This window comes from Phycodurus eques, chromosome 7 (genome assembly GCF_024500275.1).
Source record: "Phycodurus eques isolate BA_2022a chromosome 7, UOR_Pequ_1.1, whole genome shotgun sequence".
NCBI lineage: Eukaryota > Metazoa > Chordata > Actinopteri > Syngnathiformes > Syngnathidae > Phycodurus > Phycodurus eques.
In genome coordinates this window covers 31,055,569-31,079,870 of record NC_084531.1, presented here as the reverse complement: position 1 = coordinate 31,079,870, position 24,302 = coordinate 31,055,569, and the positions used below count along the sequence as shown (strand labels likewise).

General features: G+C 49.7%; 1 protein-coding gene across 8 annotated transcripts in view; it reads left to right on the top strand.

The window, feature by feature from the left end:
• Positions 1 to 9,073: 9,073 nt before the first annotated feature.
• The window catches only part of plekhg2 (pleckstrin homology domain containing, family G (with RhoGef domain) member 2), a 34,742-nt gene continuing 19,513 nt past the window's right edge, over positions 9,074 to 24,302 (top strand). For 6 of the 8 annotated variants that reach the window (XM_061682600.1, XM_061682599.1, XM_061682603.1 and 3 more), the window contains exons 1-4: positions 9,074 to 9,576; positions 10,687 to 10,969; positions 15,644 to 16,071; positions 22,823 to 22,923. In XM_061682600.1, the coding sequence (XP_061538584.1) occupies positions 9,406 to 9,576; positions 10,687 to 10,969; positions 15,644 to 16,071; positions 22,823 to 22,923 (983 nt within the window). In that variant the 5' untranslated portion in view covers positions 9,074 to 9,405. Of the gene's footprint in view, positions 9,577 to 10,686; positions 10,970 to 12,156; positions 12,238 to 15,643; positions 16,072 to 22,822; positions 22,924 to 24,302 lie in introns of those variants that run through there. The other 2 variants (XM_061682606.1, XM_061682605.1) reach the window with 2 other exon arrangements.

The window sequence follows — 24,302 nt, the reverse complement described above, 5'->3', positions numbered from 1 at the left end:
CAATTTTTGCTTCAATTCAACGTCTGCTCCTTCTGGTGCGCGCGCCTCGGCCTCCCGGGGGCAGTCTCGGGTAGACGTTCATCGAGGAGTCCCGACTCCTCTCGGCTCAATATGAGTCATTCCTCGCAGACGATCAAGAACGTGTGACCGAGTACTGTTATAGTGCCGACGAGCGTGGACGCGCTGTTCGCGTTCAATCCGTTGCTTAAAGGGTTCAGGCGTAGCGCCGTAGGGCTACGTGCTATTTAGCGTGAGCATTAAGCTAGCGGACTGAAAGGCTAAGCTATGTGGTTGTTCTAAAAGCACAAGGTGTAATTCTCTTTGCTTTCTGTAGCTGGGAGTGGCGGTACAGAGCTCGAAGGCCTCAAGGCACCGCCGTGTTCATATTGGAGTCTTTTGCCCCGCTTTGGGTACAGTCCGCTCCAAACGACATGAATGAAACTTTTTCCTTCTTGGCGTGTCCAACGCATTTTCATCACGGGCCGCGCCATGCTTCTGGTTTGCTTCCGACGGCGCCGTCACAGCAACATAGAAAATATAAAACTAGAACTGTGCGAAAGCCTTGTCGTGTTATTATGTACAAATAATTGCCCCTGGATTTCAGTGTCAAGAAATATCAAATAACTCAAAATGTCTGCCTCGAAGCTCCGCCGGAACCACTTCGGTTTGTTGACCGCACGGACATTTATTGCGGGTGCGCGGCGTGTTGGGCCACTGCAAAAACGGCCCAAAACCACAGGAGAAGATTTTGAAGACACTGTTAGATGTCCAATGTTCACACAACAGAATGGGTCGGAGGGAGCTGAAGGCTAGCCCGTGTTTCACCGCCTAAAATCGCAATTGCTAGCGCTCTAATGCTAATCGCGATTGCTAACCATTTAGCATGGATTCATTTTGTTGTCTCTCTCCCCAGCTGAGTCTGGGCGAGAGGCGGGGTTCGCCCTCGACCGGTCGCCGGCTCATCGCGGGCCACGTTGAAACAAACGAGCGTTCGCGCCCGCGGACAATTTAGAGTCCAGGAAACCCACGCGGGCGCGGGAGAACGTGCCAACACACAGGCCAGGCCGGATTTGAACCCGCAACCTCAGATCTGCTAACCGGTCGGCCAACGCGCCGCCTGAAAAAAAAATCAGCCTTAGAAATTCAAACTTGTCGTTTTGGGACTTTTTACCCTTTTTAGGCCAGCGAAAAGCGCACAGACGAAGGAGCGAGGGAGAGAGGAAGCCAAGCCGGGTCGTTCAGTGTCGTGGGAACCGCCGCAAAATAAACACGCAGGCACGCACGAGCGCCGACGCTTTGAGTTTGAGTTTGAGTTTGAGCTGAGGTCACTTTTGGCGAGGCTCCTTTGACATCGTCACCTCCTTTTCAATTCTTTTTTTCGCCCCCGTTTTGCTCCCAAGGCCGCTGCGGCGTCGACACGAGTCGCGAACGTTCGCGTCGCCGGAGAGCATTTCGAATATCCCCGTCGGGTGGGCAACGCATGACCCGTGGCCCGCGAACGGACCGCTCGGTCCTTCAGTTCGGCCCGGCGAGCGTTTACATTAGAAAGAGTCCCTCCATAAATGATATTCCCATTTTTCTCCCGGCAACTGATTGATTAGGATGTATTTATTTGTATTTTGTATTCATTTCTCACTAAATGAGTTGCTAATTGATTTGTTGTACATAATAACATCGCAGGACATTTAAAAAAAATATAGACATAATGCATTCATCTCATGAAATGATTGGTTAATTGATTGCTTAAAAATAGTACAATCGAGAAACACTAAAGTACGTAAAATGAACAATTTGACGTGCAACATATTCATCTCTCAAAAATGAATTGATTTCTTGTAAATGATATTGTAAAAGGTAAAATCGGGTATTTTAGCTCAGTATACATTGATATTTTCAACGAATATATCGAATTAAGTCTTTGGGAAATAGATTTTTGTCAATTACAACAAATATTGTTTCAATGTACATAAGCATTACAAATATATATCTATTTTTTTTATCTCATTCAATAATTGGTTTGGTAATGGATTATCAATAGTAAAGAAAAATAGTAAAATGTTTGACATGTTTTTAATTCACAGAAATTAAAATGTGGTTGATTTATTGAAAATAAGACGATCAAGAATTTGTAAAATGTGTACATGAATTTCTGTAAATGCATTTATCTCATGAAATGGTTCATTGATTTATTTAATAGAACACGATTTTGAGACATTTTGAAATCAACAATTTTACATAGACATTTAACATATTTGTATTTATTTATGTATTTATCTCTTTCGATAATTGGTTAATTTATAAATATAAACTTACAATAGAAATTGTAAATACGAGTTCAACATTTCTTTATTTCTTCATCTCAGAAAATATTTCTTTGAAATGATGCAACAATAATTTTAAAAGCATTTATTGAATGAAATAACGAGTTCATTCCATTATAGTAAATTGAAATATTTAAAAATAAAGTACCTCACATATACAGTTGAATGTCCTATTTATGTATCTTACGAAATAATTATTTACTGTAAAGAATCAAATAGTAATAGAATAACCAATTTTACATATGCATGCAACATGCATAACATTGTCAACTGTCTGAATTATTATGAACTACAAATAATACCACCCAAGAACATAATTGGTCATTTTTTTGTACTATTGTCGTGGAATTGCTGAATTTGAATGAGCGGATTTCGCCCTATCGGACTTTTCGTAGCGAGACGCGTGCGACGTGGCGACGGGAAGTCGCGCGCTTCAACGTTTCGCTGAGGTTTCGCCCTTCGTTCGAGTCAAGCGAGCGGCGAAGGCCTCGATGGGAGCCGTCGAGCCGCGTCCGCACACGATCGCCCGGCGTGACCGCACGGCAACGTCACGTCAGACGCCAGCCATTCGTTGGCTTCGAATAGTCGGAGAAAAAGTCAATTTGCGGCATGGAAAATCGTTTTGCCTGCCAGCCTCTGTGTGTGAGCGTGTGCGCGCGCGGCGCGCGCCGGGACCTCTTTTACCGTCAAGAAGACAAATGAAGCTTCGGTCATGACCATCGCGGTGTTGGGGAGTAACTGAGGACACGAGATGATGGAATAAAGGACAAAATCCATCACATTGCTGGGAGAAAAGGTATCCTTCAGTGACAGTGGCTTTAGGGTGAAATTTCCACGATTCCAATTTTAGCTACATTCGAAAAAGAGCCGCAAAATCGCAGCCATTTTTCACACTTCCTCCTCCTCGAGCCGACGCTCGCGATTGGCTCTCGCCGGTCACGTGCCATTCTGCCGCGGTATCGAACGTGCCCTTTTTTCCCCAATACGACCTGGAGGTCACGAACGGACGGAGGCTGAGAGGTTGCGATGAACGCTTCGTCGAAGCGGCGAATGCGTGGCCGTAGCGAGAGCCCCGACTTGGAAGTGAACTGCAGTACATTTTCAAAACTGCACGCGCGGGTTGCGCTCGAGTATAAAGGCAAACGGACAGCCGCGGTGACGTCAGAGCGGTCGCCGTCCACGCGAGCATAAAGAAGCCTTTACTTGGAGACCGAGGAGGCGCGGTACCGCTGTAGACGCTTCAATACCAAGGGTTTCTGGGTAACGGGGGCTGATTGGCGGCAGGTGCGGCCCGAGGAAGGTGCTGGAAAGAGAGAGAGAGGAGGGGAGAGAGAGAGAGAGAGAGAGAGAGAGAGAGAGAGAGAGCGAGTGGGCGCAAAGCGCCACCCAGGCTCCCGTAGTAGAACTGCTGCAGGATGGCTCGTGTCACGGGAAGAGCCAATTTGTGGTGCAATCTATTCGTTTTTCTGAGATTTGGAAAATGTTGGACTCACAGTTACACTTTTGAACACGTCAAAGAACATCGACTTTGGAGCAATAGTTCACCTTTTTTTTTGGAACGTACGCTTATCTGGTTGTCATATGAAGCCATGTTGTCGAATTGTTGCACATTTGCCATTGGCTCGACGTGCTGTCGTGGTTTCCGCAAGACACAAACCCTTTTTCGAAATGATGTATTTACATGGCATCACGTTTTGTGGTTAGTTCCTCATTTGTGTCAAGATCAAATTTACGGTTAATTCCAAATAGGGAACTATGGTTTTAATCCACTGTTTTCATGGAAACATTCCAGAGTCTTGTTGATGCATTCATTCGAAATGAATTATAGTCATTAAACCGTCATCAAATGTAATGCCTTGCGTTCTGTTTTGCAAAGTCATTGAAATGGTTCCACGACCGCGACATTTCCAGCAGCGTAACTTGTACTTGTGAGCGACGACATTTCCGAAGTCGCCGTCTTCCCGACGCTGACGATCTGCAGCAAGGTTTGATTGACAGCAACGATCAGATGGTCTTTGCTTTCGCCGGCGAGATACCGCGAATGGCGCGCCGCCTTTGAGTTCGCCCGACCACGAGCTCGACTGAATCTGTAACGATGACAACAACGTGCCGATGTCGTGATTTGAAGGTGGCCTTTTGTTATTGTTGTTCACGTTTCTTTTCCTTCATAAGTCAACAATACAAACAAAGATTGATCATAAATTGAACGACTTGTTTGAACTCATAACAAATAGCCCAAATACGCCTCACGTCACCTTAAGCGTGTGATGATTATGCCACACGTGACTTTAATATGCCAAATGTAGCTTTTGAGAATGATTTTTTTTCAAAGACACAACATGCGATTGTTACGCCACAGGTAGCTTTTACAAAATGATCGTAAAATCTATCCACGCAGATTTTGAGAGCGATCGGTTTGACGACACGAGTGTGCGGTTTTAATGCCGCGCGTAGCTTTTTGAGAGTTGGAACAATCACATGACTGTTATGCCACACATCGCGTCGAGTGAGTACTTGTTCTGAAGAGACATGCTTCTGATTGTCATGCCATACCGAGCTTTGAGCGATTGTTTTGTCGACGCGAGCCTGCGATTTTAATGTCACACGTACCGGGTGATTGAAAAGTAACTCCCTATTGTTAAGTACTTGTCATTTATTTCTGAACTATATTTTTTACACGAAATGAACATGAGAAGAAAGTGTAGGGCGTGGAGCTTGATGTCAAATTCCGTATGGGAGCCAGCATTTGCCACAACTCACTCGAGCCGCCTGGGAACCGCATGAACCGATTTCCCAAGGGACTCTGGTGGGACGGAAGCCGTAGCTTCTCGTATTCGCCCTTCGGCTTCTACCAAAGTCGTCGGTTTGCTAGAACAGACTTGCTCCTTTAATCGTGGAACGTACACGACAAAAATGTGGAAAGATATTACAACACATGAATAAATGACAAGTATTTTAAAACAGGGAGTTGCTTTTCGATCACCCTGTAGTATTGAGTGATTGTTTTGATAGGATGAGCATGTGATTGTTACGCCAAACCATGCAAAACGAGCGAGTGAACGTAACGCTATACGTGGTTGTTTCGACGACACGAGCGCTTGATTGTTATGCCACTCATAATTGTGAGTGACTTTTGATGAGGCGAGCGCGTGAATGTTTCGCCGCACTTAGCTTTTAAAAACGATTCCTCGGGCGAGACGCGCACGTGATTGTCGTGCCATACGTAGTTTGTTTTGATGAGACTTAAACTTCCTATTTCTTCCATTAGCTTAACTGAAGCACGCATGAAAACCGAACGGACGATTGGAAACTGACGTCAAGCCTTTTTCCAGACAAAGGGAGACCCGACACCTTACACTTTTACACGCGACGCGTGTTATTACACTGTCATGACTCAACCGATGCCAGCTAACGTATAGACGCACACACACGGCGGTTAGCACCCCAATTTTATAGGCGCGCCGCCAGGAAGCAGATGTTGCGCTGACATGTCTGGAAGGAATGTCAGCGCTCACACACGCGCGGGCAAACACACGCACACGCACGCCAAGTGAAATTATCGGTGTGTGTTGTCGTGTGATCATCGCAGATTAGCAGCAGTGTGTATGTCCAAGTGTGTGTGTGTGTGTGTATTTGTGTGTATGGGTTTATGCACACGCGTCTTTCTTTGTCTGTGTGTGCGTTTTGTTTGTATGTGTGTTCATCTCTCTGTGCACGTGTGTTTACGATTGTGTTTGTGTGTGCTTATGTATGTGTGTGTGTGTGTGTGTGTGTATATGTTTGTATGTATGCGTGCTTATGCGTGTACGTGTGTATATTTATTTATATTTACATGAAATATCTTGTCCTTGTCGTGTGTTCAATGAAATATAGGTCGAAGATGATTTGCAAATCATCGTATTCTGTTTTGATTTATGTTTAACACAACGTCCCAACTTGATTGGAATTGGGGTTGTCGATGCATCTTTGTACGTCTGTGCGTGTACATGTTTGCGTGTACTTGTTTGTTCCTGTATAAGCATCTTTGTTTGTACGCGTGTGATTTTCTGTGTGTGTTCGTCTCTGAGTGCGTGTGAACGTGTTTATGTACATCTGGGTGTTTGTGTGCGTGTACGTCCAAGTGTGTCTTTGTTCGTCCGTGCGTGTGTGCAGATATGCGTCATGTGTATCCACATTTGCGCCGTCATCCAATCAAAGCACCAACGCTTCCTTCCGCAACCAGCGGCAAACATTGTGCGTGACACTTCCGTTGCGTTCCCGATCCGAGTCGAACAGTCAGTTTGTTTGTCAGTCAGCCGGAGAGTCCGTCTGTCCGTTGGTTTTTTCAGTTCTTGAGTCAGTCAGTTTGTTCGTTTCTTGGTACTCATTTTTGTCGCGGGCCACATCTTAGTTTCCCTCTAAGGGTCGTTAGACTGTGAAACAATTTGATGTTTTGAAATCAAAAGCCAGTGAAAAAACAACCAAAAACAAAAAAAATCATATAATTCAATTGGTTTGGTTTGAAAAAGGGGATTGGCAACAAAAAAAAATGCTCGCTAATATCTCAACATCATTCAAAGTTAAGACAATTTGCAATTTTGGTATTTCAGCACACGCGATTTGCTTTCACGGGCCACATCAAACGACGTGGCGGGCAGGAAGTGGCCCCCGGCCACGAGTCGGACACCAGTGTCCCTGTACATCAGTCCGTCAGTTTGTTAGTTGCTCAATGAGAAAGTAGTCAGTGACTTCCTCTTTGTTGAATTGTTTGGCACCTTCCGGACTGCGACGTCCCGTCATTTTTTGCCCGAACAAGGAAAAAGGCAACAACATTCTGATCCGTGACTTGAGCAGAAGGGATTGTCATGACGTGCACTGCCGCTAGGGGGCGCGCACACGCCCGTCCGGTCTCTGAGCGGCTTCTCCTCACGCGTCTCGGCTTGATAGGCGCACACATGTTGAAAAGTGGTCACGTGTGCGAACAGCTGATTGATATTAAATAAGCGCAGGCACCAGCCACAAAGTGCCGAGCCGCACATTCCTCTTTGTCTCGTCGTCTTCTTTTCTGTCGCTTACTTTTTGCGTCTTCGCGCTTCACTTCTTTCCGACTCACACGTGAGAGCATTTCAATGTCGAGCGTGAGAGAGCGTTTCAGGAGCATGTGCGACTCCTGCGGGAGTATTGCGGTGAAAGCACGCGAGAGCCTTTCACGAATGTGTGAGAGCAAAACATTTTCTGCAGCGCACAGTGAGAGAGGATTTCAGTTGGAGATCAGGAAGTACAAGAAGAAGAAGAAGAAGAAGAACACGACGAGTCGCATAGAGATGACAAACACTCGACAGGCCGGCGGCCATGTTGGTGGGGGCGACGTTCCCCTCTCGCCCACCTGTGCCTCGTTCAGCCGAGTTACCCCCTCGCATTTCACCTCGCGGCTCCTTCTTTCTGCTCGCCGGTTCGTCGTACCTTGTCGTCGCGTTGCGGCAGTCCTCGTTTCCACGTCGTCGCAGACTCACAGTAAGACCGATGATCGGCCTGGCCTCTTCGCCTGACGTTTTGGCCTTGTTTGGATTGCCCGTACGTTGAAACTGTCCATCTGGTTTGGAGTCGTGCGTTTTTCGGGCCCTATCCTCTGTTCCGTTCTCGACGCCAGCGGACCCTCCGGTCCAAAGAATCAGAAACGTTGGCCGCCGTCAAACCTTTGAATGCTCCCTATTCTTGCTTTTCTGTCACATTGTTGTGGAGTCTCGATGCTGCCAAACCGAAAAGTGGACGTTTGATCATGCGTTGTAATATTGTGTGATAGTAAGTGTACATTTGGATATGGACTAACATTTTACAGTTGGACGTACGAGTAACATTTTATAAACGTGAAGTTAAACACACGCTGACACATTTTGCAATCGTAAAGTTCCAGATACATTATATGCTAATACCAATTGGACACGAGCTAACGTTTTGCGATTGTCAAATCTGAGACGCGCCAAGTTGAATAACAAATCGCTGTCGTCGGGACAAAACCCCGTATGTCCAAATGGGGCCAAATACATATTTGCGCGCTATTGGTCGGTCCCCGCGTGGGTCTGTTATTTGTACGAATGATTGTGTCGGAAATGGCTTCCTTTCTTTGATGACGGCTCAACGGAGTTGTCGGGTTTCCTGCAAAATGTCGGCGTTGGAGATGCGAGGGTTCTGCCCCGTGCGTGCCCGTCAAATGGGAAGTTTGAGGCACAGTTTATAAACGTCCAATTGAACGGCAACGTATGACTTACTTATCTTACGATTGTAAACAATTCGCAAAGGCAAAGTTTAAATACGCTGTAACATTTTGCAAGTGTAAAGTTGGACTTTCACAAACATACGCTTAAGGCGGGCGTGTTGTCCCTTTGTTCGCCGCTGACCTCCGACCCCTGTGAACAGGCGGAGGGCGATTGCGTTCGGGGAAACGGCCGCAGGAATGTCGGCCGACTGACCGGGAATAACAGCGCAGACGCGCAAAAAGTGCCGGCTCGTCGCTTTAGCCTAGCCGAGCCTAGCCCCGCCCCCCTTGTACGCGCGCGCGCGCGTGTGTGTGTTGGTCCACTTTGAAACTGCGAACGAGAGGAAGAGAAAACATGCGCACACGGTGACGGCAATGTTTTCTCTTCCCTTTTTTTCCGTCGGTGTCCACACTCGCCACTCACACAACGTTGTGTGTGCGTTTTAGGCTCCCCCCCCACACGCACAACTTCGCTCAAAATTCAGCCCCTGACGCCACTCGTAGCGATCGGCGCGAGATTGGTCAGTCGACGTGTCAGTCGTAACGAGACGCACCAAAAAGTCTCGAGGGCTCGCGTCTGAAACTGAACAGGAAGTCGGCCATTTTGCTCGGAAGCAGCCCGTTTTTTGGAAACATTCTCGCCACCGGTTTTACCCATCGACACGAAATCGGGCGGACATGTCAGTCGTTACGAGAGTCTCGAGGACTCGCGCCGAAAATTGAACAGGAAGTCGGCCATTTTGGTCGGAAAAGACCATTTCGTGTTCATTTTCCAACTCGGGAGTCCGTCTTAATGTATATGATGAGTATGAATATAAATGCGTCAAGTTTTATACGTGATTAGTATTGATGTGTATTTTTAAATGTGTATTCGTGATGACATATACAAATAATTGTGTTTGTGTGTCGGATTTAGTCGCATTTGGAATTCAAGCGGCAGCTGGTGAGTCCAAAACGCCGTCGTCGTCGACGACGGCGCGGCTGTCTGTCGTCATGACGATACTCCCTCACCCTCATCGGGTGAGCCGTCCCGTGGTCACCGTGACGACCGTCTCTCTTTGTTGTCTGTCGGAAGACTCGTCGGCCCGGAAGCGCATTTCCTCTATTATACTTTTATATCTATTATACACTGGATCTATGTTGATGTTTGGATATGTATGTACGCCGTCCGTCCGTCCGTCCGTCTGCCGATGTTTTTTCTTGCATCACATAGAGGATGTTGAAAAAAGTAACCGGTAGAAAGTAAAGCCGTATGTTCCGAAATGCGGGGAGTACAAGTTCCGAGTTGTCCGAAAAGGAAATACTTGTGTTCGAGTCCAGATAGCCGAAAAAGTTACTTGGTGAATGGTGAGAAGATTGGGACTCATCCCGTCGCCGTCGCCGTGGACTTGGAAAGGGTTTTTTTTTTTTTTTTTTTTTTTAAAGAAAGAATTGCAATTTGTTTCGTGCCGGTTCTTGCTTTCTATGTCGGGTGCTGTGCTGCGTCGGACGGTGGGGACGACGCCACTGGCCGACACGTGGAGCGCAGCGACCCTTTTTGCGCTTGATGGGATCCCGAAGCGCCCCGCGCCCCGCGCCCCGCGCCGGCCGCGAGACCGACGTGGATTTCTCCAAGCGCGCGCGCGGCAAGGCTTGAAGTCGTTCAAGTTGGACTTTTTTCCGACAGACGTTTGTGGCTCAGAGACTTTGTGTGCGCAGGGATTGTCAACTGGCGGGTCGGGAACCCAGAGGCGGTCGCAGACGGGTCGTAGAGGGTCGTAGTAAAAAAAAGAAAAAAACCAAGTCCCGTGTATTCTTCCTATGCGGATTCTTTTCAGAAGCGTACTACGTTCGTGGGAAAGTGACTCGCTTATGGCGTCGTCGCGAGTTTATTGTGCAGACCGACGCATTGCAGCTCCGACTTTTGTGTTCGTACGCTCGACGATGGTTGTCCACAGCGGTTTTTGCCGTTCCGACAGTTCCCCCCCCCCCCCCCCCCCCCCCCCCCCCTCCCAACAGATGTCGGTCAGACACTTCGTCGTGTCCAGCTTGCGTCGTCGCGAGCAGTCTGAACGGCGCAGATTGCAGCAAATGTCCGAAGATGAGAAACATTCCAGCCTTTTCTTTGCTTTTTCCTTCTCTTGTGCGCAGCTGGCGCCCCCCCCCCCGCTCTCTCTCTCTCTCTCTCCCTCCCTCTCTCTCATCCCTCCTTCCTGCCGCGCATCTTGCTCAGAGAGGCTGTTCCGTCCACGGCGTGTGCTCGGGCTCAACTCCGTCTCTCCGCTGACTCCCGTTGTGCAGCCACGACGTCCCGCAGGCGACGGATCCTTCTTCTTGTGCGCGGTCTTCCTCATGTTGTTTTCCGCGCCGCTTTTGAGGGTCGAGGCGCACGCTCCTGACGCGCCGGGGCGAGGAAGGGCCATCCGGGAGCCAGGTAGCGCTCACTTTTCATCACAACTTTCACGGGGAGAAAAGGCCGTTCCGGAGTTAGGATGTTGAGGTTACTGGGAGAACCGAAACGGTTTGGAGTGAGCCATTGCTCGACATTTGCTGTGAACGAGACATGCGGTTCTCCACGTGACCTGCGGGGGCAGCACGGAGGCTTCTTCCAGGCCTCATCCATTCTGCTTCGGATATTCTTCTCGTGTTATTTTTAGATTGTATGTCAAATATGAGAGCGTGGCAACTTTATTTCTGAATATGATATCTTCTTTCCTCAAATGATCAACTTCTTTTTCCGTGTAAAAAAGCAACTTGCAAAAACATTGATTATTATTGTAATATGACAACTTTTTTATCTGGGGCTGCACGGCGGATGACCGGTTAGAGCGTCTGCCTCGCAGTTCTGAGGTCCGGGGTTCGATCCCCGGCCCCGCCTGTGCGGAGTTTGCACGTTCTCCCCGTGCCTGGGTGGGTTTTCTCCGGGTACTCCCGTTTCCTCCCACATCCCAAAAACATGCGTGCGAGGTTGATTGAAGACTCTGAATTGCCCGTAGGCGCCAATGGTTGTTTGTTTCCGTGTGCCCTGCGATTGGCTGGCGACCGGTTCAGGGTGCGCCCCGGCTCCTGCCCGATGTTGGCTGCGGCTCGTGACCCAAAGAATAACAAAATGGCTGCCACAACGCAGATCCCTCTGGTGTATTGCAACAACATCATGAGGCGTTAACGCTAAAAACGGCACGAGTGACGTTTTGCACGCAAAGACGCATTTGTGTTCGTTTCACGGAAAAGGAACGAAATCCCATACGTGCAAAAATGTCGTCGCCTCTTCGCAAAAGATTTTGCGATATTCAAAGTTTGAAAAATCGGACTTTTCATGGACAGTAATTCAAATATTAATATCGGTCAAATGAATTGATTTCAGAAGGAAATCGGTTTAGCGTTGTTGATCAAATGTTATGAAAGCGAGCCAACGTCACAAGTTTTGGCACATCACCCAGCGTGCGCGTTTCACACGGAACCCGGCCGAGCCAGGACGTCGCCGGCGCGAGGCTCGTTCGGCAAACCCTCGTTTTGACGGTCGCGCGAGCGGACGCCGCGAATCGGGCGGGCCCTCTCTGGCCAAAAAGCATTCCTCATCCTCATCCTCATCCTCATCCTGGCTCTGCGCGTCGCGTTTAGGTCACTTCCTGTCGCCGTGACGTCATCGCATCATGCCCGAGGGTTGGCGTCGCGGGACTTCCAGGTCGTCCGGTAACGCAGGTGAGAACCCGGTGACCCCTGACCTGACGGATGTTTTCAGCAGGAAAAAGTTGCTTTTCTGTTCTTTGGTAATCAGTTTTACGACAAGGTTTGCTTTCACCAAAACACGGCTTTCTGAAAATGAGCTTTTTGCGGACAGCAGAGTGCCTTTGACGCCGACATTTTGGGCTTTTGTGAGACCTCAAAATGTCAAACAACAAAAACACGACTGACAAAGGCCTTGTGATGTCAAAATAATCGCTTGTATACAGAAATACAACAAAGAAACACCTTGAGAGATGTTTACTCGGCACATGGCTGGAGTCGAACGTCGGTTGCTTTTTATGTGGCGTTTGCCATTCTCCCGCCTTTTCCAAACCCAAATTCCACTCCTTACTTTCTGGCAAACTTAATTATTCGTCCCTCTCTTTGAGTTTGAGGTGGCGAAACGTGTCCGTCCGGGCATCTCTCTCCCTCATCATCGACGTGACGAGCTGAGATTGAGCGCCCGATCTTTATCTTCTACTCAAAAGCTGTGCTGATCTGAAATCCAAAGCGATGCAATTCCGCCGTCTAGTGGCGTCTAAGAGTCCTTACAGTTACGTAGAAGCTTGAATGCGACAGACGAGCCGGGCGGCGACCCTCTTCTACGGCAACCCGTCGAAAAACAGACTCGACGAATATAAACGTCGGTGGCAGCAAACGTTTTGGATACTCGTCGATGAATATAAACGTCCACAGCCAGCGAGCGAGTTCGTCATTTTTATTCCGGTAGCCATTATTATTCGTCAACCTTCGGTCTTGTTAGTAATCTCGGAGCTCGGACTTCCTCACACACGGGAAGTTGCGTGTTTTGCGGCTTCGGAAACACAATAAGAAGAAAAGTCGACTCGAGCCGCGTTGATGCTGAGCATTGAAAGGAAACGAGCAGAAAATAGAGCGACGCCCCAGATAAGCTGCAGGAAGGTGAGGGGGGGGGGTGGGGGGGGGGGGGTCAGTCGCGGACCAAGGAGAATCCACAGCCGAGCCCCGCCCACATCACGCAATCACGACTATATTTGAGGAGCAACGTGGTCGTCGCCTGCAGAAAACAAATGAAAAACACACCAAAATGCTTCAGGAGACCCTGAAAAGAGGAAAAGGAAGCAAAAACGGGATATTTTGCCTTCCAATGAATTTGGCCACAAAAAGTTGCTTTTTGCCCAAATTGTGACATATTTTCTGTATATTTGCCCAGGAAAGTGGTAGCTTCTCTCACACAATATGTGTACGGCGTGTCGTTTGGACTGGATCAGGCTCGGACGCTTGCGAAATCATTTTGGACGACGACGTAACGCAGACGTCGGATGTCGTGGTATATTGAAACCTTTCGGACGCCTGACCGCCAATCCGATGTGCGCGGACTTTGACGTGCGAGGCTGGAATTTGATACACACGGATGGCCGCGTGGTAAATTAGCCATTTCTTAGCATATTAAAGTAGCGATTGAAGATCATTTTCGGCTGCTGTCGCGCTGATGTAAACCTGAAATTCTGTCCATAAAATCTACGAACCGAATCGGTGACAAAGGGCGCCCTTGGCGGAGTCCGACCCTCACCGGAAAGGAGTCCGACTTACTGCCGGATATGCGGACCAAACTCTGACTCCGGTCGTACGGGGACCGAGCAGCCCGTATCAGGGGGTTCGGCACCCCGTACTCCCGAAGCACCCCCCGCATGATCCCCCGTGGGAAACGGTCGAACGCCTTCTCCAAGTCCACGAAACACACGTAGACCGGTTGGGCGAACTCCCACGCGCCCTCGAGGACCCCGCCGAGGGTGTGGAGCCGGCCCACTGTTCCGCGGCCAGGACGAAAACCACACCGCTCCTCCTGAATCTGAGATTCGACTTCCCGACGGACCCTCCTCTCCGGCACCCCTGAACAGACCTTACCGGGGAGGCTGAGGAGTGTGATCCCCCCTGTAGTTGGAACACATAATAAGAAGTATACCCACACCTCTCACCGTGGGCAACTCCAGAGCGGAAGAGAGTCCAACCCCTCTCGGGAGGACTGGTATCAGACCCCAAGCTGCGCGTGGAGGCGAGTCCGGCTATATCGTGTCAACTACCGCGTACTTGGCAAATAAAGATGATTCTGATTCTTATTCTGAACTTCTCGACCTCAAACACCGGCTCGGGCTCCTTCCCAGCCAGAGAGGTGACATTCCACATCCCTCGAGCCGGCGTCTGTAGCCGGGGATGGGATCGCCGAGGTCCCCGCCTTCGGCCGGTAGCCCGGCTCGCACTGCACCCGACCCCCATGGCCCCTCCCGCAGGTGGCGAGCCCACGGGAAGGGGGACCCACGTCACCCTTTCGGGCTGTGCCCGGCCGGGCCCCACGAGCGGAGGCCCGGCCGCCGGGCGCTCGATCTTCGAGCCCCACCTCCAGGCCTGGCTCCAGAGGGGGGGCCCCGGTGACCCGCGTCCGGGCAAGGGAAAACGTAACCCAATAATTGTTTTCATCATAAGGGTCTTTGGAGCCGTACTTTTGTCTGGTCCCTCACCTAGGACCTGTTTGCCATGGGTGACCCTGCCAGGGGCGTGAAGCCCCAGACAACTGAGCTCCTAGGACCATTGGGACACACAAACCCCTCCACCGCCATAAAATGACGGCTCGAGGAGGGAATCATCAAACCTTTATTTTGGATTGTAGGGGAAAAATCTACTTTATGTTAAAAGAAAAAACAAAATTCGTCCAACTTTGTCTTATAAATTGTGACTTTATTTTTGAAAAAAACTCCTTGATCATCTTTTCACAACAGTGAATGAGTAAAGACTGGAATGACGTCACCAAACCTGACAACTGTACCCATCATGAACAATATTATCTTTATCCTGCTCATCTAAACCTACTGTCGATATATTGTATCTATAGTTTGAAATATTTGATATTGAAATAATAGATTCGCCGGCTTGTGCGTAGCCGATCCCGAGCCAAGAACGGCCAACTCTGCGCTCTCATTGGCTGACTACCGCGACACTCACCGGGCCCCCAAGTGGGCAAAAAAATTGTAGCTGCACCTCACATGCATATTTCGTATCGGGATTATGCAGTCTCATGAGGGGTTCGCCGCCTGTGAAATAAACACAATTTGGATGTTGTTCACCGCATATAAAAAAATGTTTTGGAGGTTGTTCACTGCATATAAAACAAGTCATTCTTGATGTTGTCTTCCAACCTGCGCAATTTGAAGGGTTGAAAACATCGAAATGAAGGAATATTTCATGCTAATGACAAGTGACGTTATTTTTTTCTTCAAAGAAGCAAAAATGATTTTCGGAAACAAATTCGAAATGACAGAAAACGAAACAAACGAGTTGAAAAGTCTCGGACAATCTTCTTCTTGTTATTGACGACGTCGTCTTCGTGTTGTTTGGCGGCGACCAGGTGCCAAGCGTCCGTCGTCGGTGTCGTCGCTGCGCGGGATGGCGTCGTCGGGCGAGCGAGGAGCGTCGACGTCTTGCGCGTCGGTGGACACGGTTTGCTCCGACCGCGAGCGTCCGGCCTCCCTGTCCCTGTCGTCGTCCGCCTCGTCTGCGTCCCTGCGGGACGCCTCGCGCTCCTCGTCGTCCTCATCCTCGTCTTCCTCGCTGCCGTACGGCGCCGTGCCCGCCTATGACGCCTCGTCGCCATCGTCGTCCGCGCCCGAGAGGAACGGCTCCGACATCAGCCTGGACCTCACGCCGCTGCTCGCGGGAGGAGGCGCCCGGGCCGCCGCGCCCGGGCCGGGGCGGCCGTCCCGGCTGGAGAGGGTCGTCATGGAGATCGTGGAGACGGAGCAAGCCTACGTCAGGGACCTCAAGAGCATCGTGGAGGTGAGACCGGCCGCACGTCGTCATCGCTATTGAAACCGTTCCCAACAAAAAACGGCCATTTTTATAGCACATTAGAGACCTAAGACAAACATCAGCATGAATAAAGATAACTTTCGAACAAACTTGAAACAACTTGACTGTTGTTTGTGCCTATGCGCCAAACAGCAGTTAAGAGTATTGGACTTCTGTGCTCATCACGGATCGTCCGTAACGAACACCGTGTTCGAGCATAAGGGTGTCCGCACGCGCACTTGACCCCGGGACACCCTAGGTCGCAGTCGGACGATCGACTTTGCGGTCGGGTCATCGGACACTCGGGTGAAGTGAGGGGCGGAGCTGTCAACCGATCACCACCCGGTGGCGAGTCGGCTCCGACGGCGGAAGGAAGATGCCGGTCCGACGTGGCGGGCCCAAACGTATTGTGAGGGTCTGCTGGGAACGTCTGGCGGAATCCCCTGTCAGAAGGAGTTTCGACGCCCACCTTGGACAGAACTTTGCTCGTGTTCCGGGGGAGGCGGGGGACATCGAGTCCGAGCGGACCGGGTCCCGCGCCTCCGTTGCCGAGGCGGCCGACCGGAGCTGCGGCCGGAAGGCGGTCGGGCGCCCGTCGTGGCGGCGATCCCCGAACCCGTCGGTGGACACCGACGGTGTGGGATGCCGTCAAGCTGAAGAAGGAGGTGCCGAACCCCCCGATGCGGGCTGGTTGGTCCTCGAACGACCGGTGTCAGAGTTTGGTCCGCGTTGCCGGCAGTAAGTCGGACTCGTTCCCGGCGAGGGTTGCACTCCGCCAATGTTGCCCTTTGTCATCGATTCTGTGGGTGCGTGCGTGCGTGCAAAATATTAATCAGGTGTGAATGCCTGCAGGCGAGTTTACCTGCAGCTGGTTTACACACACACACACACACACACACACACACACACACACGCAGCATATACTAAAATGAACAATTGGTTCTTTAGAACCAGTACAAAATATCAAACCTATGAACTAAAAGGTAACGCGCGCGGAGCTAACCCTTCCATCCATCCATGTTCCGAGCCGCTTCACCTCACTGGGGCCGCGGGCGTGCCGGAGCCCTATCCCGGCTGTCATCGGGCAGGAGGCGGGGTACATCCTGAACCGCTTGCCAGCCAATCACAGAGCACATACAAACAAACAACCACTCGCACTCATATGGACACCTACGGGCAATTGAGAGTCTCCAATGAATGCATGTTTTTGGGATGTGGGAGGAAACCGGAGAAAAGCCACGCAGGCACGGGGAGAAAAATGCAAACTCCACACAGGCGGGGCCGGGGATTGAACCCCGGTCCTCTAAAACTGCGAGGCTGACGCTCTAACCAGTCATCCACTGTGCCACTGGAACTAACCCATTTGACTTAATATTCATTAATTCATGTTTCAGCTAAAAGTTAAATATAGCATTGTTAAAATAGCTATTTTGACTGTTTTATTTTATTGTTTCACTCACCCAGTTGACTGACAGCTTCCCCTCTACTCTGTTTCATGCATTTAATATCGATTCGATCGATCGGTCGGTTGATCGATTGAAGAAACCGCAGCAGCTCGTCGAGTTGAAAGACGTGATTGAATTCTCCTTTTGACAAAATAAGCCCATTAGCGTCCGTTGCAGTTCAGAGTCACGTTCATTGCGTTAGCGCATCGCCATGACAACCAAAGTTGAGGCGGACAGGAAGCGTCTCATAAAAAACCTTGGTTACATTCCGACACGCACGTATGAGCACACACACGCGTGGCCCGCTTTGAAAATGGTGGAAAAAGTCTTCTGATAAGAAAACACAAATTCCTCAAGACCTGATTGTGTGCGTGCGTGTGTGCGTGTGTGTGTGTGTGTGTGTGTGTACGCACCCCCCTCTATTTGTGGTCTGCTTGAAATCTGGATTTGATTGAGACTACATGATGTCACGCTCACTGGGAATCTGAACCAACTGCCATAATAAGCCCGCCTGTGTGTGTGTGTGTGTGTGTGTGGGGGGGGGGGGGGGGGGGCGTCACATAAAGCGGCCACGGCGGCGTGGGGGTCTGATCTGAAGTGGACGGTTGCGGTTCCTCTACTTTTCTGGGAAAAGTCTCGATGAGCGCCGCTAAGTGAAGTCTTCGGATTTGCCGAGTCTTCTGCAGACGCAACACGAGAGCGAGTTCTGCCGCTGCGTGGCGGCCAACTGGGACAAGCAGCTGGAAGCAAAGGAGAAAAAGAAGAAGGAGAAGAAGGAGAAGAACGGGGCGGGAAAGATGATGACAGGCCAGAGTATGCAGAGGTGGAGCAAAAAAGAAGACGGCGCGACGGGAGGATTGTGGGAAAGCCAGCAGAGACCAACATGAGGATCGGAGGGAGATTTGGGGAAAGGGAGGAGGAAGAAAAGGAGGAGGAGGAGGAAGAGAAACAAACAAGAGTCAGTGTGGAATGTGACAAAGGCTGCGTTGCGAATCGCCGCCCAATCCACCGCGGCGGCCATCTTCAAAATGGAGAACCGCGGTCCGGGTTCCTGCACATTTGTCCCAGACTGCGTACGCAGCTACAGTCAGTAGTACGCTAGCCGTGATCACGTGACCTTAGTGAGCCAATCAAAGTCCTTGTTTACAGAACGAGATTTGCGGGATTGATGACAGAATCATCAGAATCGTCTTTGTTTATTTGCCAAGCATGTCCAAAAAAAACACACAAGGAATTTGTCTCCGGTCGTCGGAGCCGCTCGAGTACGACAACAGACGGTCGATTGGCGGAGAAAAACTTTGGAGACAGAAAGAGACATTGACAAGAAGAAAAAAACAGTCACTGAGCAGTAAAGGGTTGCTCGTTGTCTGGTAATGCCGGTACATTTATTTGTATTTTTTGACAATTGTGCAAAACATGCAGAGTCCTCTCGCACTTAGAGCAGTTTGAAAGACTAATCTCGCAATAGTCCGGTGTGACGAGTAGCGCGATCATCTGGGACAATGTCGATTGTGCAAATGTTGCAGATACTCCTCAGTCAGTGTGCAAAGGGAGCAGATGCGACTCTGGCACGAGTGGCCAGTATTGGTCAACACCAGATATGCAAATAGTGCAGCGTGGCGAGACGACCACAGTGAGTGCACGAGTAATACATAATTGGCCCCACAGAAACGGGACAACGAACTCAAGACAAAAGAAATTGCCAGCATGTTGTAATGGAATTGTAGGTTAGGTGTTTAAGAAGTTGATGGCAAGAGGGAAGAAGCTGCTGGAATGTCTGCTAGTTCTAGTTTGCATTGATCGGTAGCGCCTACCTGAGGGAAGGAGCCGGAAGAGCCGGTGACCGGGATGCGGAGGGTCCGAGAGGATTTTGCACGCTCTTGTCTTAGTTCTGGCAGCGTGCAAGTCCTCAAGGATTGGTGGGGGAGAGGGAAACCGACAATACTTTCAGCAGTTTTGATTGTCCGTTGCAGTCGGAGTTTGTCCTTTTTTGTAGCGGCACCGAACCAGACTGTGATGGAGGAACACAGGACCGATTCGATGACCGCTCAGCGGCTCCGGTGGCAGGCCGTGCTTCCTCAGAAGCCGCAGGAAGTACATCCTCCGCTGGGCCTTTTTGAGGACGGAGTCGATGTCGGTCGCCCACTTCAGGTCCTGAGAGACTGTTATTCCCAGGAACTCGAAGGTCTCGACGGTCGACACAAGGCAGCTGGACAACGTGAGGGGCAGCCGTGGCGAAGGACGCCTCCCGAAGTCCACGATCATCTCTACGGTCTCGAGCGTGTTCGGCTCCGGGTCGCGTCGGCCGCACCGCGGCTCCGGCCGCTCCGCTTCCTGTCGCTATGCGGACTCGTCACCGTCTTTGATGAGGCCGATGACAGCGGTGTCATCTGCAAACTTCAGGAGTTTGACAGCCGGGCGCGCTGAGGTGCAGTCGTTCGTGTAGAGAGAGAAGAGCAGCGGAGAGAGGACGCCACCTTGGGGCGCCCCGGTGCTGATGCTGCGTGTGGATGAGGTGACCTCCCCCAGCCTCACCTGCTGTGTCCTGCCTGTCAGGAAGCTGTAAATCTACTGGCAGATGACAGGCGAGACGATGAGCTGGAGAAGCTTGGAGGAAAGGAGTTCAGGGATGATGGTGTTGAACGCTGAGCTGAAGTCCACAAACAGGATCCTCGCGTAGGTCCCTGCACTGTCGAGGTGTTCTAGGATGAAGTGCAGTCCCATGTCGATTGCATCATCCGCAGACCTGTTCGCTGGGTAGGCAAACTACAGGGGGTCCAGCAGGGGACCTGTGACACTCTTGAGGTGGTCCAGCACGAGACGTTCAAAGGACTTCATGACCACAGATGTCAAGGCGACAGGCCTGTAGTCATTTCGACCCGAGATTGCAGGTTTCTTGGGGACTGAAATGATGGTGGAGCGTTTGAAACAGGATGGTACTTCGCACAGTTCCAGAGATCTATTGAAGATCTGAGTGAAGATTGGAGCGAGCTGGTCCGCGCAGACTCTGAGGCAGGATGGGGACACATGGTCCGGGCCTGCCGCTTTGTTAATCTTCTGTTGTTTGAAGATGCGCCTCACATCCTGTTCACAGATGGTTAACGCAGACGTCGGTGGTGTGGGTGTGGGGTGTGAAAGTGTCCTTTTCAAATCTGCAGTAGAAGGTATTCAAGTCATTGGCTAGTGCGCTATTGTTCTCAGCTTGGGAGGGATTGTCGCTTGTAATTGGTCAGCGATTGGAATGCACGCCAGACTGATTTAGAGTCGTTAGCGCTAAACTGTTTTTCCAACTTTGTTGCATAGTTTCTCTTTGCAATGTTAATTTCTTTAGTCAGCTGGTTTCTCGCTCGATTATACACGGCCCTGTCCCCGCTCTGATATGCGTCCTCCTTATCTCGGCGAAGCTTCTTAAGTTTGGCAGCGAACCACGGCTTGTTGTCGTTGAACGTATGAAACGACTTGGTTGGTACACACACGCATCTCCACAGAAACCGATCTAGGACGTGACAGTGTCCGTATATTCATCCAGGCTGCCGGCTGGATTTTCAAAGACGCTCCAGTCTGTGCAGTCTCAACAGCTTTGAAGTTCCATCTTGGCTTCATCGGTCCACTTTTTCACGGTTTTCACTGTCGGCTTCGCGCATTTAACTTCTTGCCTGTACGTCGGTATTAAGTGAATGAAGCAGTGATCGGACGAGCCCAGGGCGGCACGAGGTTTGGCACGGTATGCGGTTTTTAGCGTCGCGTAGCAGCGCTCTAAAATGTTATTTTCCCTGGTGGGACAGTCCATGTGCTGCTTGTATTTAGGGAGCTCGTGGTTGCGTTTAGTTTTGTTAAAGTCCCCGAGAATAATGAGGGGTGAGTCCGGGTGTTTTTTTTTTTTTCCAATTTCGTTGACTTGTTCGGCGAGCGTTAGCGGTGCGGCGTTCGTGTTCGCTTGAGGCGGAATGTAGAGACCGGCGAGAATGAATGCATCAAACTTCCGGCAGGACAAATCGCGGCGGCTTCGACACGACTGAGCGTCCGACACTTCCTGGCCGAGAAGAACGTCGCCGTGCTGGTGCAACCTTTGGAAGTGTCCCCCTGGAATCTAACACACTTTCCCAGGGTTCTCTGCCAGTACGTTCGTGTCCTCCTAGAAGGCTTCTTCCGGGATCCGGGAAAATGTCCCTCTTCATCACCGTTGGGAAAAAAAGAAGTTAAAAAAAAAAAAAAGCCTTTCTGTGTCTATGCAGAATTATTTGCTTTCACAGGTTTCCTCTTCCCTGCTCTTGTTTGTTTTTCACGAGACTTTTGTTCGTCTTGCTCGTTCCTCTACTTTATTGTGTATGTTGTTCTTCACCACTTGTGCCATTTTTCACTCATCTGCTTCTCCTCTTGTGTTTCCTGTTGCCTCGAAAAGGTCACGAGTGTCACCCCGTTTTATGTGGCCAACACTTTATGAGGTGCAACTTGCTTGCGCTCATGACAAAATCTTCAGACAAGACTGTGAGTCGAATCAACTTTAATATCAACAATAAATACATGACCATAAATGTTTTGGTGTGGTTCTCCAAAGAGCACCAGAGGTTGTTGCTCGGTGCCCTTTTTTGTTTTTCCTCTCGTCCCAACGACCTCACTTAGAGTTTGGGACTGCGCGATCAGCTGATTTGGCAGCAGTTCCCAATCTTTTTTGCATGAGGTCATATCGATATATATATATATATATATATATATATATATATATATATATATATATATATGGCAATGTAAAACAAATAAAAAAAAAATTTCTCTCTTAAATGTTCCTTCTTACTCACCGCAATTGGTTCAACGCAGAGCAACTCGCAATATTATTGTTTTTCAAAACACGGACAAATGCAATCTCTCAGTCTTTAACGGAGCCCGATTTAACAGATATCGATTGTAAGGGTCTGGCTCCGTGTTTATAGGACTAATTTTGAACAGCATTGTGTTTTGGACTTTCTCTATCATTAGTCCGTTAAATCGAGGTTCTACTGTACTGTATTTTGACGGACTGCCGTAGCCGCTTTTACTCGGTGCGCAAATGTGCACTGACACGCAAAAACTACTATTTCACCACTACTGCGCGCCTCTGTGCGCGATGATCGAGAATTGTTATTTGCCTTCATTAGCGGGTGAACGGGTGTACCGAATAAAGTGACTGCTAATATATTCAGGCAAAGCAACTCTAATCCAGTGTTCCCCAACCGCGGACGGTTTAGAGTAGGCACTTTTTTCATACCAGCGCTCTAATCGACTGGTCTTGTGTTTGTGATGGCGTGCACGTGCAGGACTACCTGGGTTGCATCATCGACTGCGGCGCGCTTCCACTGAACCCGGAGCAGGTCAGCAGTCTGTTCTGCAACATCGAGGACATCTACGAGTTCAACAGGTACCCCGACGACCTCTTCGGAACACCTCCGCCACACTTCATTTGCATATGCATATCATTGAGTCATTTGCATAAGGGCAAGGGCTGGGGAGCTTTCGATTTTCACTGGGAAATGTGAGGCTGTTGCGATCGTTACATTCCACAAAGACACGACACAACTGGGGAAAAGTGCGGATGTTGAATCATTTCAATGAGAAAACCGAGGGTGTTGAAGCCTTTCATCAGGAAAAGTCTGGGTGTCGTCCCCCCCCCCTCCTTCCCCATCTGGGGAACCCAGTTTGATGCAGAAACAACTTCGGTAAGACACCTTCGTTTTCGTTTCCGACCACTTCATTATTCCCGAGCGAGGTGGCTTCTTGATTGGCTACATTCCGTTTCACACGATTCGGACAGCGTCAGCTTTCGCACACACGAAGAGTTTTGGCACGTTCGATATTAAAGCTTGTCGCCCCGAGCCGTTTCGGGCCAAATCCAGTCTTAACACAGGTCTGACACCTTAAGAGGATCTTATAGGATCATCTTAGAAGACGTAAGATGATCGTCTGGCGTTTGACGTGCTCCGTCGGGAAATATGCCGATTGTCTTGATGGCCTAACTTGCGGCGTTTTGAAGCAGAGAAGAAGAGTAGAAGAGTTTAACGACATTTGTGAGCTTCCAGCACGAAAGCGATCAGAAGTGGCACGGCCGTGTTTTGTGCTCCAGCCCATAAAGCCCTGACTTAACGTTTACGTCCAACCGTCCGTGCTAGCGCTAGCTTGCTAGGCTACATAACGTTTTGTTGCCTGCTTGTGAGCCGTATCGGATTAGAAGTACGTGAACGTACCTCAAGCGAGCCTTAAACGAACGTCCTCTCCTGTCCTGAGCGCCGGTGACCGCCAACGCACGTTTTTCCCCATTTTGTCCTCATCATACAGTCGGCGCGCTCCACTCTTGTTGTCGTCGCCACGGTGACGAGCGTGTCCGGTCACATTTGAGTTGACAAGATAAAGCCCAATGATCGTAAAAAACAGGTTGCGAAATACAAGATTTTATTGCAGTAGTCTGACAATCGTGAAAGAGCAAATTCGTCTTGTAGTCTGATCCGGGCATTACGTGTTGTCTGTCTCCGACGTGTTGTCTGTCCCACACCACACCGAGTTTAAAAAAAAAAAAAAAAACTTTATTGACCGCCAGATATTTACAGTACTACGTCAAAAGACGTGCGACAAGGCTAAAAATAAATTCGCTTTTGGATTAAAATACACTGAGTAAATGTCTTTTCCGAAGCCGATCAATGGCACCATTGATCGGATCGGCGAATTATGACATTAAAGCCGATCGGCCGATCGGGATAAATTGCTAAATATCGGCCGATACCGATCAGTCCGATCGAATCGGTG